The 19,319-nt window shown below is 42.8% G+C and overlaps 1 protein-coding gene across 31 annotated transcripts in view; it reads right to left on the bottom strand.

Moving 5' to 3' along the window:
• Positions 1-19,319, bottom strand: part of CACNA1C (calcium voltage-gated channel subunit alpha1 C) — a 776,856-nt gene that overhangs the window by 192,965 nt on the left and 564,572 nt on the right. For all 31 annotated transcript variants that reach the window (XM_019654082.1, XM_019654049.1, XM_019654052.1 and 28 more), the window contains exon 6: positions 6,418-6,576. In XM_019654082.1, coding sequence (XP_019509627.1) covers positions 6,418-6,576 — 159 coding nt within the window. The remainder of the gene's footprint in view (positions 1-6,417; positions 6,577-19,319) is intronic.

The raw sequence follows: 19,319 nt of genomic DNA, 5'->3' as shown, positions 1-19,319 counted from the left end.
TTTCTTTCTTTCTTTTCTTTTCTTTCTTTTTTTGTGGTAAAGCATCTATAGACACTTCCATTAGAATACCAGAGTTGAGTGAGGGCAATATTGATTGGAAGACACTTTCACATAATTAGCCAACAGATCCCATCTAGTAGCACTTTCTGACTATACGAGGGTATATAACACGTTACATGATGCATTACCAGAGACGCAAGTCACTTTGTAGTGGAATCCTTATACTGATGAAGGATAAAATAAATTCTGACTGTAGGAGAGAAGTATCCACCACAGCAGTCTTTATTACAACCCCCGAACACTGCCACTGCTGACTGGGTTTCCTGTGGATCACACAATGCTGCCCTTTCTTTTTGTTTTTTTTTTCTTAAATTTATTTATTATTATTATTAGTTTCAGGTGTACAAAACAATGCAATAGTTATCCTTTTCACCCTTCACACAGAAACAACCCCCCCATCCACTACCCTCCCACCCCCAATATCATACTTATCTACTACAATTCCATTGACTCCATTCCCACACTCTACTCCACATCCTGTGACTATATGTATATATAATTATAGTTGACATACAATGTTATTCAACATCAGCTTCAGAAATACAGTGTGGTGGTCAGGCCTCTTTCCTCTCCAGCATTGCTACCTTTCTGAAGTCTGCTCAAGACAGAGTGGCAGGGGGTGACCCGGACAATACTTGATAGGTATGGACAGGGCTTTTTCAGGAAGCAGTATAACATATCTGCTGTGGCTAGAGACAGTGCTTGGGTTAATTCCACATGCTGGGAATAGCTACTAAAAAATTAATGAGTTATATTTTTAGTGTGGAGATCATTAGTAAATTGAAATAAGACTTGACTGATCTAAGAATTTCTATTACGGTAAAATACTGAGGAAGTCTTGGCTCCAGCTGTGGAAGGTAATAGTGTGGAATTCGTGGAAATTTGTGAAATTAAGGGACATTGTCCCATGCTTATAGAAAGTAAGAGTAATAAACAGGATAGACCTCAGTTTTAATGGACAAACGATTGCTTCCAGCAACAGTGAAAATATGGCCCCAAAGAGAGACTTTGCTTATAGCTCTTCATTTAGAGATAACAGGTCACCCAAGATCTTGCTTCATATGTACCAAAACAGTCATGTGTGTCTAGTACTTCTGTACTGAAGGCAGCTGGTTGGTTGGCTGTTTGTCAGTGTGTGACTTCAAATTTGAAACTTCACTCCCAAGGGGAACACAGGAAGAAAAATATTAATCCTTAATTAAGATAATTCTTAGGGGAATGGAGTTGAGCAGTATGGCTGAAAATATATGCTGGATTGTGTCTTCTTGGCTTCATTCCCCTTCTCTCTCTCTTTAACAGCTTTATTGAAATATAATTTACATGTATTACAATCCATGAATATAAATGTACAGCTACATTATTTTTAGTAAATTTATATAGTTGTGCAGCCATCACCACAATCCATCTTAAAACACTTCTATCACCCTTGAAAATTCCCGTGTGCCTATTTGCAGTCAGTCCCTGCTCCTGCCTCAGCCCCTTGCAACCTGATCTGCATTCTGTCTCTACAGCTTTGTCTCTCTAGAAATTTCAAATACACAGGATCATACAAAATGTGGATTTTTGTGTCCATCTCCTTTCACTTTGCATAATATTTTTGAGGTTCATCTCAAAATACCATGAGGTTCATGTTTTGTTGCACATATCAGTATAGTTTTTTTCTTTTCACTGCTGAGCAGTACGTTTCATTGTTGATCCGTTTACCAGCTGATGGACATTTGGATTGTTCCCAGGTTTGGGCTACTGTGAATAGTGCTGCTTCCTGGCTTACTCTTGGCCTGGTGCTTCAGGTTGTATGTGGGTCTGTGTGTGATGAACAAGGTGTAAAGGTCTATATCACTCACTGGTCCCTGAGCTGTCTGAGGGAATGACAGTGTCCACACCACTTCCCAACTCTAGAGGCTGGCTCCCAGGAGGGCTCCTTTCATGTAGCTGAACTCTAGACAATTTTTTGTGACTTTTGAAATCTTTGGAGAGTTGGATGTGAGCTTAAACAATGGGAGGCTATAAAAAAAGGGAAATTAAAAAGTGAATCCCAAATCTAAAAAATTTTTTTAAAAGTGGATAATAATAAGTACCTAAAAAATTGAGAGTTGAGAGACTGGAAAGCCAAGAACCAAATAGATCATAAATTCTGCTGGGTTCTCACCTGTTCTGGTGATGGCTTTCTAGAGTGATGTGTTCAGTCACTGTGATAAAAGTGCTGGAATAACATGAAAGATGGGACAAAAGAGACTGTGAAAAAAAATAGAGGGAAAACTTGCATTTGTTTTTCTCCTATTTCGCTTTCTAGTGTAATAAGGATGCTATTGATGTATTGATGTTTGCATCATGACTGCTAACCTAACAGCTTTCCCTGCATTCTCAATTCCTGAAACAGGCAGAAATAGGGAAAAAGTGAAGGTTGACAAAGTGAGTTCTGAGTGTCCTCAAGGAAGGAAAACATATTTTGGGGCTTTACAAATATATGTTGAAAAGAAAATGGCATCAAGGGAAAGAGATCTCATTAATAAAAGAGAAAGGGATGAGATTCAGAAAGATTATCTAAAGACTCAAGGGCCACTCTGCTATTTTAAATCTGTCTTGAATAACAATAAAACGATTTGAAAAGAATTAAGAAGTAGTGATAATCTGGTAAAAATAGGTATCTATAAAAAACACTAAAGGGAATACTTGAAAAATGTGAACACATACAAATCAGTATGTCCGGTGACATGCACTGGAGGGTGAGGGGAAATTAGCTCTAACGTGAAATTGTGTTGGGTTTTCCTCTGCAGAGTCATGAAGTCCCCAGGGGGAAAGTGGGAACATGAGGTGGGAGGAAGAAACAAGGCAACGTGGGCCCTATGTTTTAAAACAGAAGTGAAGAGGGGTAGAGACATTCTGAAAAGTCCAAATTAAGTGTGTGGTACAACAGTGGAGGCAAGGAGTGGAGGAGAGAGTTTAGCAATGCAGGCAATACCTACAAGAACATGGCATCCTAGGAAGAGTGCCAGTTAGGGATTCCAGGGAGAACAAAGACAAAATCAATTACTTTTTTTGGACCCAACTTTAAGGAGTGAATAGAATGAAAGTGATTTCATTCCCAGGTTTTAGCCAACCCGTTCTTCACCAGTCTCAGTGGTAATTACTGTGCTTGGGACAGCTATTCAGAGTGACCTGGCTCAGAGTACCATCAAACAGATGGGACAACCAGAAACAAAAGGTACCACATATGGTGATGTATCTGGGAGGAACACGGAATGTGTCTTCCAGATGCCTCAGGGATTGGGGAAATATTACCTCTTCTGAGACCACCTCTCCAGGGGACAGAAGGGCAGCCTAGAGGCAGAGTAACAGTTTACCTGACCAGCTCTAGGGTGTTCTTTATAGATTTTATAGGAAACACGGCTCAAACTCCAATGTATTCTAAAATCTACAAGCACATAAAATTCAGTCTGAAAAATAATCTCAAAGAGTAAAAAGAAGAATTTGATGTAAATTCCACTTTAAAAATCTAACAAGGGCTTACGAGCAATTTTGTATAATCTAAATTTGCAGGAAAATACGGTAACTCAATCCAAAGTCTGAAATTAAAAAAAAAAAATCACCCATTCCAAAGGTGGTACAAAACTCTCCCGACCACATGTGGATTGGTTTCAAAGGCTGCAGGGTTTTGGTCTTCCATTCTGTGGCTGCTTTGAGCATGTCCCAATTCCTGTTCATCTCTTCCTCCTCATCGCTGTTAGTCACTGTGTGGGTGGAAGGAGCCCTGATGATAGCTGTCTCGTGTTCTGTCAGGAGTGATGGAGTGGGTCCCCGGATTGTCATCACATGGCAGGTTGAGTAAGGAGGAGATAACTGAGCTCCTGACTGCAGGGTTGAGAGGAAAGGCTACGGCAGCCAAGTCTCCTTAGTCCCCCTTTCCAGCAGGGAGTCTGGCTCCACACAGAGAGTGAGGTCACCTTCCTGGTGGAGTTGGCAGGTCTCTCCTCTCTGGAACACTTCTCTCGGTGTCTGTCCTCTGACACCCTGGCTCCCAGGGCTGATGGTCATTTCCACGATGGGAGCCACCTTCCCTTATGAACTTGTGGGGTGAAGGTAAACTTCACCACATTAATAACCTGATGTGTCTTCTGGTCGGAAGCAGCATCTCAGGTACTTTTCCTGGTCCTGTTTTCTATCAAGGATGGACAACAATATGGTCCTAAATTGGCCACTGCAATTGGTGAGGTCAATTCTTATCTTTATCCTAGAGGCAGGGAAGTTACCTAAACTTTTAGCAGGCCTGAGGAGGTTGTTTCACCAGACAGTCCAGCTATGGCATGGAGGACAGTGTCCTGCCCTAAATCTCCCTTATCTACCACGCCCACCATTTTCTTGCCATGTGAGGCCACTAAAGGCCCCAACAAAGCCCAGTGACTTCCAACCAACATTCGGGGTTGCTTGCTAGCATAGGCTCTTAGAGGATCCACTAGAAAACGCACTTTTGCTATTTCCCCAGCAGGGTAATGGAAGCTGTGTGTGCTTTGGGAATAGCACTCCTTGGCTAAGTGCACAGATGCTGGGTGGCAGGACAGGGCTGCCATCTTTGGCCCTCTGGCAGGATTTCACCATTTCACTCTTCTGCATTTGGCATGCTTCTGGTGAGAGCCACAACATCACCCACTGCTGAATTGATGGGGGTCTTTGAGACTCAACAACCTAGTGACTGCCTGAGGAGTTTGGGTCAAATGGATCATGGATCACTTCAATACAAGTGCATAAACTTCAGACATACTACAGTTAGCTCTTAAGCAAGACTTAGAATGAGCTCTAACAAAGCCACACAATTAATATAAATTTATTGGTCTGGGGCTAGCTACAGATTGAATTGAGCATAAAGAAGGATTTTGAATTCTAAGGGAAAATATTATTCATAGAATTATTTGGTATTTCTTTAAGCAGGCTAGAATCTCAGAATTTTAGCTAAAGGCAAGCCCTGTTTGTTCCAGTATTAAACAGCTTCTATTTTTTTTAACATGATAGTTTATTTTATACAATTATGACCCAAGTAATTTAGAAATTCTGTCTAGAGTGAAAAAAATGGTCTCATCTTAAACAGACTCTCCATCAAAAAAGTAAAAACAATTGTGTGTCTGTGATTATAGGTTTATAGGTTTTTTGTTTGTTTGTTTGCTTAGGGGACTGTGGGCAGGTGGCAGTGACCTAGAATCTTGCAAACACCCATTATGTCCAGTCAAATCAGATCATCCACATCAGGTAAGCCATTTTGGTTTCTGAATATGAATAATCTATTTCACTCCTTGTTGTATAGATGCTGTCCCTCCAGGGCCCCAAAAGCAAGAGGGGTCAAATTGAATTTAATTCTGGGGCTGAATGGAAATGAGAAAGCAGTAGATGGGGAGAAATGAGGTAACTTTTAATGCTTCAGACATGCTCTCCTTTCTCCACCAGGATGCCAAAAACTAAGGTGAAAGATGTTTGAAGAAAAAAAAAATCACATAAGTTTAACACTGCTAACCCCTTTGGGGGGGTATTTTTTTCAATAAGGCTTTATGTTAAACTACTTTATTTGTCTTTTTAAAAGCCTTGTCAGTTTCTGTTTAATGGTTTTTTAAAGGTCAAGCTGAGGTTTTAGTAACTTAAGACAGCAGTTTGTAGCATATTCCATAAGCCAAAAACTCTAGATTTCCTCAAGGAAGTGCTTAATGAGCCAACAATGCTTGTTAAATATATTGATTTATGGAAGAAACGTGGAAAAATAAGTCTCAAAAGGGAAAGGACTGCGAGGTCATGGGATAGAGTGAAAGCTTCTCCTTGAGAAAAAGAAGTCTCACTGCTGGCAAGGAGGTGATTCCATGCGTGCCATCCTCCTCCCACCCTGAGACAGGGGGCAGGGGTTCTGCCTATGAGTGGAGAAGCTGAAAACATTAGGGGAGCCAGCTCCCAAGGCTGAAAAGAACCCAGAATCACGATGGGAGAGTCTGCTAGCTATGGGCAAAGTTGCCTTCCTTAAAGGGCTTTTAATGATAAGCAACACTGAGGCACTGATGGGGCGGAGATCTACACAGTCACCAGGTAAGTTCCGATTCTTAAATTAAAATATTCCAGGTTGGCTAAGTAAGGTTTCTCTAACTGCACAGCTCATTTAAACAGTGTTTAGTAGCGTGGGACAATGACTGCATTTAGCTATTTTAAAATTTCCAAGAAAAAAAGAATGCCAATCTCTGCCTCTCATTTAACCATGGCAATGGAACGGAGGGGGCCTACGACCAGCACTGCTGGTCATGTGGTGGCAGTGTACCTGGCTGAATGGAAAGTGGTGATGAGACAGTGAAGCGTCCTGAAAACTGGCCACTCAGCATCTTCCCTTACCTGCTATGCCCTCCTGGTTGTAGCAGGTCTTGTGCATTTTCCCCATGAAGAGCTCCAGGCCGATGATAGCGTAGATGATGATGACAAATAGCACGAGAAGGGCGATATGCAGCAGGGGGACCATGGCCTTAATGATGGAATTCAGAACCACCTGGAGACCTACAATGACAAGTCATAGTAACAACAGTGAGAACATCCACTTCCATTTATTGAACCACATGCAGTCTTGGATGCAGTACTGATACAATCTCATGCGATTTCTTAGCAGCTCTACCAGTGATGTATCACAAGCCCCATCTTTTAGATGAAGAGACTGAGTGACAGAGTGGGAATCTATATAAATCTAGGTTGGCCTGACTCCAAATCTCTCTTGGAGATACATCCAAAGGATTGACAGAGGCTATACTTCCAAGGGGAGGGACATGTTGTTTCATCCAGAACATCCAATTTTCTAATATCCCATCTTAGAGACAACCTAGCATCTTTTTCTCCTAGATCAGTGTCTTATTACAGAGAGGGCTCACTTAGGCTAGAGACAGTCATGTAAGGATTTATTGGTCACTCAAGAGCCTATAGCTGACCCATCTGCTATAAAACACATCAGACTGGTTGTACGGCATCAGGGAGGGTGGAACTTCCTTTACTGAAACTGACTCACACCCCCAAGAATCATTTGGATGGTGAGACCTCTTTAAGGGGGCCCAGGAAATAGCCCTGAAAGCAACTTCTCCAGATTACAGAAATGGGCCTCTCTTTCTACACATTTCTGACCAGGCCACTTTCCCTCAGGACATTACCGCTTCCATTCAAAAACTCCACTGAGGGGATTTTGTGTTTAATGGGTATGGAATTTCAGTTTGGAAAGATGAGAAAGCTCTAGAGATGGATGGTGGTGATGGTTGCACAACACTGTAAATGTCCTTAGTGCCACTGAACTGCATACTTAAAAATGGTCACTATGGTCAATTTTGATATGTATATATTACCACAACAAAAGAATTAAAGTACTCAGTTCCCTTCGGGGGGAAAAAGAGTAAATGAAAAACCCTATTTAGCACAGAGTTCTTATCAGTGTACCCCAAAGGTCTGTAGGAACTTTGGGATCATTGTAGGGCCCCCTTATTTATAAACTCAACCATAAATAACACACCAAGAATGCTCCTCATTTAAAGGGGATGTTGCCAGTTTTTATTTGCAAATGGCAGAGAGGTGGTCACCATCAAGTTAGTCCCATATTATCCCCCGTTCCAAGAAAGCTTTCTGTCAACAGTGACAGCACCAAGTCTTCACATCCTAGGAGAGATGTGGAGGAAGGGCAGGTTCTCTTCCTTATATCTAGGCCTATTGTGCAGAAAATCTTCTTGTGGGCCACCTTTGACACACGTATGATACGAAACCCACCTGTGAATCACACCACATAGGGTACATTAGTGTTGCTATCTGACCTACCCACCCACCACAGATATCCCTCCGCTTCTCTTCATGCTGGGAGCCTCGCCTTGGTATTCATCCATTGCCCTCTGTTCTGGGTAAACAAAGGATGGGTCACTCCCCTGACCTCAGGGCAGTCACTTGCACTTTGGGATTTGGTAGAGTGGTTTTCACAGGCTAATTAGAAGAATTCTTCCCAGCTATTAAGCCAAGCTGGGGAGAGAAAAATATAAATAAATAAAAGCAGAGAAAAGTTGGAATAATTTTACCTGTGAATTAATGAGAGTGCTTTGCAGCCTCCCATTAAACAAGATGTTTTCAGATCCAAATGATTCCATTAATTAGCAAGTTGTACACACAGAAGTGTTAAAGTATGCGAAGCCACGAGAAAGTTGAAAACTGAGCAGCAAAGCAACTTTCAGGGGTGTCTGCTGGGGGAGAGCACCCTAAGTGCTACTCACAGAAGGGGGAGGAAAACCCCCAAATCTAGGCTACGCAGGCCACAAGGGGGCTTTCCTGGCAGGCCTTCAGTGCCAGGGCTTCAGGTGGCAAGAAAATGGTGGAAGACAGGATGGGAAACCCTTCCTCTGAGCCTCAGCGAGGGTCTGCTGTTAGGATGAAGACCAGAATCTTACCTTGTGCTATCATGCCCTGTAGGGTCTACCTGCCTACCTTTCCACCCACTTCTGTCCCCTGTCCCTCACTCTCTGGACGCCTGGTCAAACATCTTTTCTTCCAGACTCACATATGCTTTACTTCTGCTCACCGCCCGGCCATCAAAAATGCTATTCCCTCAGCTGGAACGCTTTTCCATAATTCCCTCCTACTTACCCTTTGGCTCTCTGCCTAAGTGTCTCTCTTCCTGGGGGTCCGTCCCCAAGCGCCCAGACCAGAGAAGTTCCCTTTCTTACATGCCTTCTTAGAACCATTTCCTCTCATTTGGAACGTTAGTCTCAGTTTGAATCCAATTATATGTTCGTTAAGTGGTTTTTAAACATTTTCATCTGTCTCTCACATTGGGCTGAGTTTTATGAAGACAAGAACTGTCTGCTCTTTTCACCATTTTATGGCAGAGGCTTAGCTTAGTGCTGAGCACACGGCGGGCACTCAGTAAGTGTTTATTGAAGCAGTGGCACATCATCTAAGTAAATGCTGCTGCTATCATGGAGCTCTGGTGGGCTTTGCTGCAGTGAGTCTGCTGACAGGCAGGGATGTGGATGGTTGGGGAGTTTCAGAGGCCTGCAGACCCAGGCAGAGACTACTGAGCCGGAGGCAGAGGCCAAAAGGAAGTCAAAGCAGCCTGGGTGCGGCTGGGGGTGGGGTCCTTTCAGCGGTCAGGGATGACACAGAATTTCTAAACAGTGCTCTGTTCCCCTGGCCTGGCCTCAGTAGGTGGACACACCACCCACCTGAACACCCAGGCTGGAAGACTGATTCCTCGGATTCCTCCCTCCAACTAGTGACCAAGTCCTGCCAGTTTGATTCTGAAGTATTTTAGACAAGTATAAGTTATTTTTACTATATAAAGAACATATGCTAAACATAGAGAAAATAGAAAATACTTATTATAGAGAAATTGGAAAACATAGGGAAATAAAAGAGAGAAAGAAATCACCCATTATCCCACCACCCAGACATAACTACTGTTAGCCTTTTGGTATATATTTTGGATATTTTGATCCATGACTCGTTTTCCTCCTTTCCATCCCCTTGGCGTTTGTCTTTCGGTTAACTGGTCTCCTTACATTCAGTTTTGCCCAATCTTCATGCTGCAGTTAGAATGCTCTACTAAAGCACAAATTGGAATGTGTCGCTTCCCTACTCAAGTCCTCAGATGACTCCCTATCACCTACAGGTAAAGCTCACCTGCCTCCAGCCACAGTTTGATCACATCTGATCCCAGTTTACACCTTAATTCCAGCAATACACCAAACTGTCCAAACTTCTGCGACTTCAAGCTTCCCTGTCTCAGCACGTGCTGTTCCCCCCTGCCTAGAATGCCATTCCTGACCCAACAAAGAGCTCTGGGAGCCTCATCTCATCTTTGTGTCTGGATTCAATGCACATGGAGCTAAATCACATTTGTAAGCACAGGCAGCCTCAGAAGACAGAAACCATCATGATAGACGAGTTTGAAATATTCAGTGATCTTTAGAAGGAACTTAGGTGTATTGTCAGGAAAAGATAAGACTCATGCAATGGGAAAAATTACAGCCAGGGAGGGTAACATCAATGATTTTCACCTGATTTAAACTGTAATTTTGAGGAAGTGGAGTTAGAGGAATTCTGTATGACTATAAGGTTAGAACTAGGACCAACTAGGAAGTATTCAGAACAGATTTAGGTCCAACACAAATAAAAACTGTCCAAGAAACAGACTCATGTAAAGGTGGAGTGGGATGCATTAAGAGGTAATAGGCTCTCCATCCTCAGAGGTAACACAAGTATTAACTAAATAAGCTCTTGGAGGAGATGTCTCAGTGGGGATTCAGCCATTGGGTAAAAGATTGTCCTGGCACACCAAAGCCTCCCACACTCCAATTAACATATTTTGAAGACTTCCTGTGGGTCACATGCAGCTCTCAGCACCACTTGTACCTTTCCATTTCCTCCTGGCAACAACGCTATGAAGTAGGTACTATTGTTAACCATATTTTACAGACGGGAAAAGAGGTTCAATGGCCCATCTATAGTTACACAGCTGCTAACTGGTGACATGGAATTTAGTGCCAGGTGGCCTGGCTCCAGAGCCTGTGGGCTTCACCACAGTGCTAAATGCCTCCCCATGCCCTATAGACTGTGGCTCTTAGGCTCCATGATCTGTGTCTATAAAGCAGTAACACATGCCTACAACATCTGCCAGGAGGCGCGAGAACCTAGTCCCTGCTTCCAGGGGAGCCTGGATGCTTCCAAGGCTATTTCCAGGAAAGGCTTCCGGTTTCTGCCTGCTCTCCCTACAGCCAGCCTGGGACAGCAGAAGCCAGGCTGGTGTGTGAAGTATTTCTTCTCTCCAGTCCATCACAAGGATTTGGCTTTCAAGGCTTGGATGCTTAATAGCTTCTTCTTGGAATTGACTTGCAGTTGTCCCAGAAACAGCTCCTCCAGCTCAAGTTCTAATTGGGAAAACACAGTGAGATTTTCCCACCCAAGTGTTCTCAGATAGGACATGCTTATGGCTGATAAGCAATTGCTAGGCCCTTCGCCAGGACTGGCTGATCATGTTGGTAGAAGTAAATGGGCCCTAGATAAGCCCAGGAAAGTAACTGCTATAAAATGCCCTGTGGACACAAGATCATTACAGGCCAACAAATATGACGATTCTATTTCCCTAGCTTGAAATCAGGATACAAGATGTGACAAATACATGAGTACTTATGGGGACAATAGGATAGAATATTTGACATGAGAACTACACTGGGAAATTTGGAACATACGGTTCCACAGGAATTAATATATAATCTAGAAATCCAGTCTCTGCTAATTTGCAGTTTGTGTCAGATGATATCCTCTTGGTGGATGGAAAACTCCCAAGATGCTTGGCTGCCAGACCTTCCAAGAAAATGAGGCTTTGGGAAATGGCATCATTAAATGCTGGGATTAGGAAAAGGACAGAGATAGAGCTTAGCTAGCATACATGGCTTTTCCTTTTCTCCCTCTTATGTTGCTGTAAGGCCCTTTGGACAAATGTATCCCTTCTGGGTCTAACTTGAAAATTCCAGGTTAGGAAAGACTTCGAGGGTCTGTGTATATAAATCATTCTGTTTTTCCTTAAACTATCAAGAGAAACCATCGATTATGGAAAGCAAAACCTGTCATGTATCTTTAAGGTAGTGTTGAGAGTGCCCTGAAAATGCTCAGGTGCTTCGACACCTGTTACAGACAGTCCACCATGATGGATGCATGGCTGAGGACACATCATACTTGTGTTTTATTAAAGAACATCCCACCATGACCTGCTTTTGGTGATGATTTGTTCTGCTCTGGACCCCATTGTAATATTAAAAAGGAGTTTGAAAATGACTTTATGAGTAAGAGCCTGAGAAACATGGAGAATGAAAACTTAGTGGGGCTGAAAGGTAGTGTGCAGAACTGTTGTCTGATCAAGAGCTAGACCTACGGGATCTGTTCTTTTCATGTAAACTCTACTCCCATGTTCCCCTCTGTGGAATTTAAATTTTAAGTCATTCTGGTATAAAATGGGAGGTGGAGAGGGAGAAGTAATCGAAGACCCCCAAATTGGCGATTTTTGCTAACTTTACTTTGATTTCATTGTTCAGATTCCACATTGACTTACAGCTTTTTTTGTTGGCAGCTAGGCATGTACTTTCATGTTCCTAACCAATCAGACTCCATGGTCAAGCATTAGAAAAGCAATAAAAGTAATCAAGGAGCCCTGATCACAGAATCTGTAAAGAAACAATACTGAGAATCATGGAACTAAAAGAGGAGTTTGGGTTGACGTGGTGGTGGTGGGTACAAGTTTCTCATAGATGAAATCAAAGTTTGTCAGGACAGGAAGATGACATTGGGGTCACCTAACTCGATGCAACTTTCACTCCTTCAATGGATATTTATTGAGCTGTGTTCTATAGGCCACCTGCTGTGTTGGGGGTGGGGGATACAGTGGTGAATACAAGGTCCTCAGGCCTTGCCCTCGCAGAGCTTGTAATGGAAGCCAAACATTAATCAAATAATCATAGAATTGATCCATGTTTACAAACTCCGCTCAGAGCTTTAATGGAACAGAAAAGGGCATCCTAAACGTCCTCCTTTGGCACAGAGAGTAGAGGAAGGCTTCCTCAGCAAGGGGTGCTTGAGCTGAAGGCTGAATATTGAAGATGAAGAGGACCTGGCCAGGTGAGTGGGCAGGGAGACGGGTCCAGGCAGAGGCGTCTGAAAGTCCCTGGTGAGGCAAGTTGCCTGGATGATTTCGTAAACTCATGGAAAACCCACAGCTCCCATCTGTCAGCCTCATGCTTTTCCCTTGGCTTTGTTCTGCCTCTTAAAAGAAACTACTGGAAGGAGATTTGGGAAACCACTTTACCGCTTCTGTTTGAAGTCTGAGGAAGCAGAAATTACTTTCACTTTCAGAGAAAACAATTCAGGAAGCACAGGAGAAAGGCTCTCCTGAAAACTTCCTCATTGTGGAATGCTGGAAATAACCCCCATCCTATGCCACAGGGGAGCAGAGGAAGGCAAGGAATTGGGCCAAGAGTCTTCTATTGTTCTGCTGGCTTTGGGGGGCACCTTTACCACCAAGCTTTCAGGTGATTCCATTCAACTGGAGAGTTGTGACACCACCTAAGATGTTGCCAACCAGCAAGCCTAGATGGAAAGAGATATCCTGCTAACCTCAAACCTGGAAAAAAATTCTTCCAAAATGGGACAGACCCCATTCCTGATGCAGTCAGTGCTTTCCAATGAAGTTAGTGGTGGTTTCGTAGCTGACTCAGGACTCTGCAGTGAGGCAGGGCTGTTGTTAAGAAGACACATTCCCACGCCCAGGACTGGGGAGGATCAGGGGGTTTAGACAACAACTTCTTAAGTTGGCTGCCCTGTCCTTGCAGAATGGTGGCCAGAAAAACATGGCTTAATCCAGAGGTCTGATTAGCTGAATGATGATTAACTGAGAAGCTGGCCTCACCAAAGTGAGTTATACCTTCCATATTAACTAAATTCAAACCAAATGGTAGAGTTGCTATATGATGAGCCAATTCTAATCGTCCTCACCAGCCTCACTTCGGAACTGGATGCTGTCTGAAAGGAATATATTCCCATTAAAACAGGTGGTCAAGAGCATTGTCTTTACCATGTCCACTAAGCCCCATGCTGCCTCTGAACCTCACTCACCTTGGACCTGGGATACTGACTTTGAGAAAGTGTAGATGAAACACTAACCACTCCCAGGATGGGACTCGAGAATGAATGAATCCTTTCCTCTTCAGCTACCTCCTCTCTCTAAGTTTGCCCTGGCTCTCACAGGAGCTTCTCCCTTCTGTAATGGAGAGAAACTGGTATACCCAGACTGTCGAAAGCTCTTCCTCTAGGGGTCAAGGTTTCCTTTCTCCAGGCCACCATAGATAGCTATGCATCCCTTAGTTGTGAACCTGCTGAGTGAAGTACCCTGTCATTTCCCTTTGGACAGTGCAGTGCAGTGGTTAAAGCACAGGGACTCCTGGAGACAAATGGCTGGTTTGAATCCTGGCTCTCCCACTTCTCAGCCATGTGACTTGGACAGACTATTTGACCCCCTTTTAAAGTGAGAATGGTGATAGTACCTACCTCATGAAGTTGCTGTGGGGATTAAACAAATTAATTCATGTCAAGAACTCAGAACAATGTCTGGCTGTAGTAAATGCCATTATTGTTGTGAGTGTGGTAGGGCTATCTGTGGGACCCTAGTGCAGTGAACGTGTATATGGGTCACCTGAGGTTTTGTTAAAATGCAGATTCCAATCTGGTCTACCTGGGGTGGGGCCTGAGTCCTGCATTTCTGACCAGGCCCCAGGAGATACCAAAGCTGCCATTCCACCACCCACATTTTGAGAAACAAGGCCCCAGAGCATGCCAGTCATCCTGGGAGGTCACGGCAACCTTGCTGGCCTGGCTGAGGTCTGAGGTGCTCTTAAGCAGTTACTGGATCTTCACTGGAGCAGAGTGATCCTGGTCACATCACTCTTGTCATGTAATTTGTAAAATCAATAAAGCATGTGAAACCAATGCGGGCTGCAGAAAATGCCACATTAACTGGTATGAGGGTTCTACAGGGTCATATACTAAAATTTTTATTTTTTTCTAAACACATGATCATTGCAGGGGGTGAACAGGGACAAATGCCTACACTGCACTGCTGGGGAGCAGAAGTGATGTGTGATAAGGCCTCTCCTTCCAGGAACAAAAATGCTACCCAGCAGAGTTATGAAAGGGACTCTGACAACTGCGACCCACTGCCGCGATGTTGCAGGTAGGAGCAGCTTGACATCAGTTTTCCTTCTTGAAGGGGGCCTGAATCATTACCACTCTTACCAAGCTTGCATCTTCCAAGGTTTCTTATGGCCTCTGACTGCCCAATCCATGCCTTTGCAGGGGCCATTACTCTCTTTGACCTGTCTGACACCATCAATCATTCCCTTCTTTTTGAAGCTTACTTCTCTCCTGTCTCCATGACAGTGTACAATTTTAGTTCTTCCAACTCCATAATTAGTTCTTTGCCTCCCTGCCTGCCTCCCTCCTTCTAAACCTTGTTTAGTCTGAGGAATATTACAAAGACAAAGAAGATGCAGTCCCTGCCCACGAAGAGCATTCAGCTACATGGAGAGGCAGACATGTAAACAGCTCATTGCAGAAGCAGATGATAATGTTCTAAGAATTTTGTCCAGAAAACTGTGGAAGCATAAAGGAGGGAGAGACTACCTTAACCTGGGAGAGTAAGAAAAAGTTCCCAGAGGAATGGACATGTGAGGTGTATCAGGGGGTGAAACTTCTTTCTGCCTTTTTATTCAGTTAATCTTTGACTCTTGTATGGCTCTCTCTAAACTCTCTCTCAGGAAATTCATTAACTTAAGTCTCTCCTGAAGGTTAAATAGTCACTATTGGGTGAGTCCAAATTTGCAATTCCATTTTCTTTGCCCTCTCTTTTGAGTTCAAGCCATTTATTTCCATAAGCCTACTATATATTTCTACTGGGTTGGCCTACTATCTTCTTCCACTCAAGAAATATAAACCTGAAAGAATAGCGTTCTCCCTACAACTGGTTCCCATGAGGCTCAAAACTTTTCAGCCTCCCTTGCTCATTCTTCACCAAATGTTGATAATTCTTCATTCAGAGCATCTGAATGAAAGACAGCCATGGCTGTCCTTATTGTCTTGGGTCTGGATTGGTAGATTGAGCTTCCTGCTTCCAGTTCCCTGCCACACGCACCCATTCTGCACCATTACCCCATTACTCATCCTAAAATTGCCCTGCTTAGAAACGTGCAGTGGTTCCATAATAGAGGGAGACTCAAATCCCCTTCTACATGATTTGCACATAGTAGGCACTCAAATTTATTTTTAAAAAGAATAAAACCAGGTTACAAATATCAGGACAGTAGGTTCCAGTAAGAAACACATGGTTACTGGGAGTGGGAAGGAGAGCAGTCTGTGTAGAGGACCATCTTGAGAGGAGCCGTGATAGTGCTATCCCAAGATGACCTGCAGGGAAGGATCTGGGGACATAAAACTTTCGCGTCACCCTCCTCCCTCCTGCTGAGCCCCTGATCTGCTTCCATTGAATGAAACCAACTAGAAGCCAGAGGGCAAGGCAGCCTTTTGTGGTCAGTCCTCTGGCCAGAGAGCAGAGTGGAAAAGGGTGGAGAGTAGCTGTGTGTGTGCGCGGGGTGGTGGTGGGGTGGGGGGTGGCAAATGGAACAATGTAGGGCTGACAGAACAATGTGCTTAGAGTAGCTGGCAAAGTGTCATTGGCTTTCTATGTGCCACCAGAATCATTCCATTAAACCAGGAGGAGTTGCCCTATTTGTAGGGCTTCTGAGTTTTATGAGCAAGAAGTCCCCTCCCAGTGAGGGCGAGCAGATGAATGTCTTCTGACCCTAACTCACCGGCCAACTATGGGTATTCATCTTCCAAAGTCATACCCGACTGGAGTCTAGAAGTGAATTCTCTCAGCAGCATGTGTGGTGCTGTGACTACTATCAACATCATCATCATCACCATGCTTACTTCTGATCTACATGAACCAGTTTAGACTGGCTAGAAATTGGAGGTAAGATGATCATGTTTTGTGCCTTCATTTGGCAAATGGAGCAACAGACACTTTTAATGGTTTCATAGGCTTAATGCCTTTCAAAAGAAAATAGGTCTAGGCTTAAAAAGGCAGGTAGTTCTCTCTTTGGTTAAAGAGGAAGTTTGTCACATTGAGGGTCAAAGGTGCCTGATGCATGTGCTTACTGGAAGAGAGTCTTCTTATTAAGGAGAGAAGAACTCTTGCCTGGGTTGCTATGCTTCAGTCTCAAGTTGTTGTTTTTTTCTTTTTTTTTTAATGTTCTTATTAAAATGTCCTTGTTCATTAGAGGATTTCATTTATTTTTAATTGAACCTGTCCATGCTAATAAATTTATTCTATCCCACAGTGGTTTGATGAACATTAAGGAGGGTTGTTGTCCTAGGAAAGGGATGGTGGATACTCTGTTGCCTAATAAATTAATAACTATGAGAGTAATTAAAATATCAACCTTCATATTGAATTAATTTTTTTTGTAATAGCAATAGGGGATGGGATGAGAAAAAAATTAGAGAAATCCTGATATTAGAAAAAATATATGGCAAAATGTAGACAAGATGATCCAAAGTAAACAGCAACAATGATAATATAAGCTCCCATTTCTCGAGGACTCATCATATGCTAGGTACTGTGCTAAATTCCATACATATATAATTTCATTTAATTTTTCAATTATCTTGATAAAAATAAAGGAACTGAGGTTTAGGGAAGACAGATAAATTGTCCAAAATTACACACCTTGTAAATGCTAGAGTTAAAAGTCAAGACCACCTTACTTTAAACCCTCCAGTTTTAGCCAGAAATCACCAGGACAGGAAGAACAGTGTTAGGTAATTTAATGAAAAGCTCATATTTGGTGTCTGCCTGCACCTACAAGCTGGCTGGGGTGAAGGTTCAACAAGGAAATGCTCCTTGATTCCCTGGCTCTAGTGGCCGGGAACTTGCACTCCTGGGTCTCACAGCACTGTAGCAATCGGAAAGACTGTTCTGGGCAGGTTAGTACCACAGAGCACTACACAGACAGAAGACTAAAACATACCCTCAGTCTTCCTGTGAGAAAGGCCTATTTATTTGTCCTGGAGTTTCAGCCTGAGGGGCAGACTTCAGGTTTGCCATGCATTTAGAGGCTTTGGATGTGCTCTCACTCAGGGAACAGAAGCTGGTGGATGCTATCTTTGTGCTCTCTCTTGGTTTGCTATAGCTTTCTGGTACCTCCCCCCAAAGAGCTTATATACTAGTCTGAAGACCTAATTTTAGCAACTGTCACCCAGGGAAATACCTCCAGATTGTCTGGTCTGAGGGCCAGCAGGGCTTACAATTGTGGTCCTATAAGACTTGAAAATACTTAAAGTTGCTGCCTGAAGTTCTGGATTTCAATCAGCCTGAAAATAGATGCTGACTAAGATCCCTTCCTTTGGACAACTGACAGATCTTGGTATACCCTCAACAACTGAGGCCTATTTAGAATAAGTCAGGCTGCCTAAACAGTCACAATGGTTCGAGAGACAACCAAAGCTAGAGAACCTTAAAAGATAAGGTTTATCTTCTACACAAGGCCAGCCTATCAAGAATGAGGGAGGTAGCTGTTTTGCCTAATACATAGAAACAAACACAGAGAGTCATGAAAAATGAGGAAGCAGGGGAATAAGTTCTAAATGAAAGGACAAGATAAAACCTCAGGGAAAAAAACACCAACACCTTAATGAAACAGAGATAAGTAATTTACCTGATAAAGAGTTTAAAGTAATGTTCATAAAAATGCTCAATGAACTTGGGAGAAGAATGAATGAACACAGTGAGAATTTCAACAAAGAAATAGAAAATACAAGAAAGTACTAAACAGAAGTAACAGAGCTGAAGAATACAACAACTGAACTAAAAAATACACTAGAAATGTTCTACAGAAGACTACAGATGAAAGAATCAGTGATCTAGAAGACAGGGCAGTGGAACTCACCAAAATCGTACAGCAAAAAGAAAAAAAATAATTTAAAGTGGAGATAGCTTAAGGGACCTATGGGACAGCATCAGGCACAATAATGCTTGCATTACAGGGGTCCCAGAAGGAGAAGTGAGAGACAAAGTGGTAGAAAACTTATTTTAGGTAACAATACCTGAAAACTTTCCTAATCTGAAGAAGGAAACAGATATCCAGATCCACAAAGCCCAGAAAGTTCCAAATAAGATGAATCCCCCAAATTCCATGCCAAAACACATTATAATTAAAGTGTCAAAAGTTAAATACAAGACAGGAGACCATCTGGCCCCCTAAAAAATATTTACAACATTTTTTATTATATTCCCCAAACTGTCTTTTCTATCCCTGAGGCAATATTGTAGTTACCAATTTATGTTGTCTCGTTCCTGGCAGTAGATGGGGGAGGGGAGTTGTCACTTTGTGAGGGGTGAAAAGGATAGCTATTGCATTGTTTTGTACACCTAAAACTGATAATAATAATAATAAAAATAATAAAAATATTTAAAAAAGTTAAATACAAGGAGAGAACCTTAAAAGCACCAAGAGAAAAACAACTTGTTACATACACAGGAACCCCCATAAGACTATCAGGAGATTTTTCAGCAGAAACTTTGCAAGCCAGATGGGGGTGGCATGATGTATTCAACGTGCCAAAAGGCAAAAGATTTCCAACCAAGATACTCTACCTGGAAAAATTATCATTCAGGATTGCAC

This window comes from Hipposideros armiger, unplaced genomic scaffold, assembly GCF_001890085.2.
Source record: "Hipposideros armiger isolate ML-2016 unplaced genomic scaffold, ASM189008v1 scaffold_213, whole genome shotgun sequence".
In the NCBI taxonomy this organism is placed as follows: domain Eukaryota; kingdom Metazoa; phylum Chordata; class Mammalia; order Chiroptera; family Hipposideridae; genus Hipposideros; species Hipposideros armiger.
The sequence above is the reverse complement of the archived record's forward strand: the minus strand, read 5'-3'. Positions and strand labels throughout refer to the sequence as shown.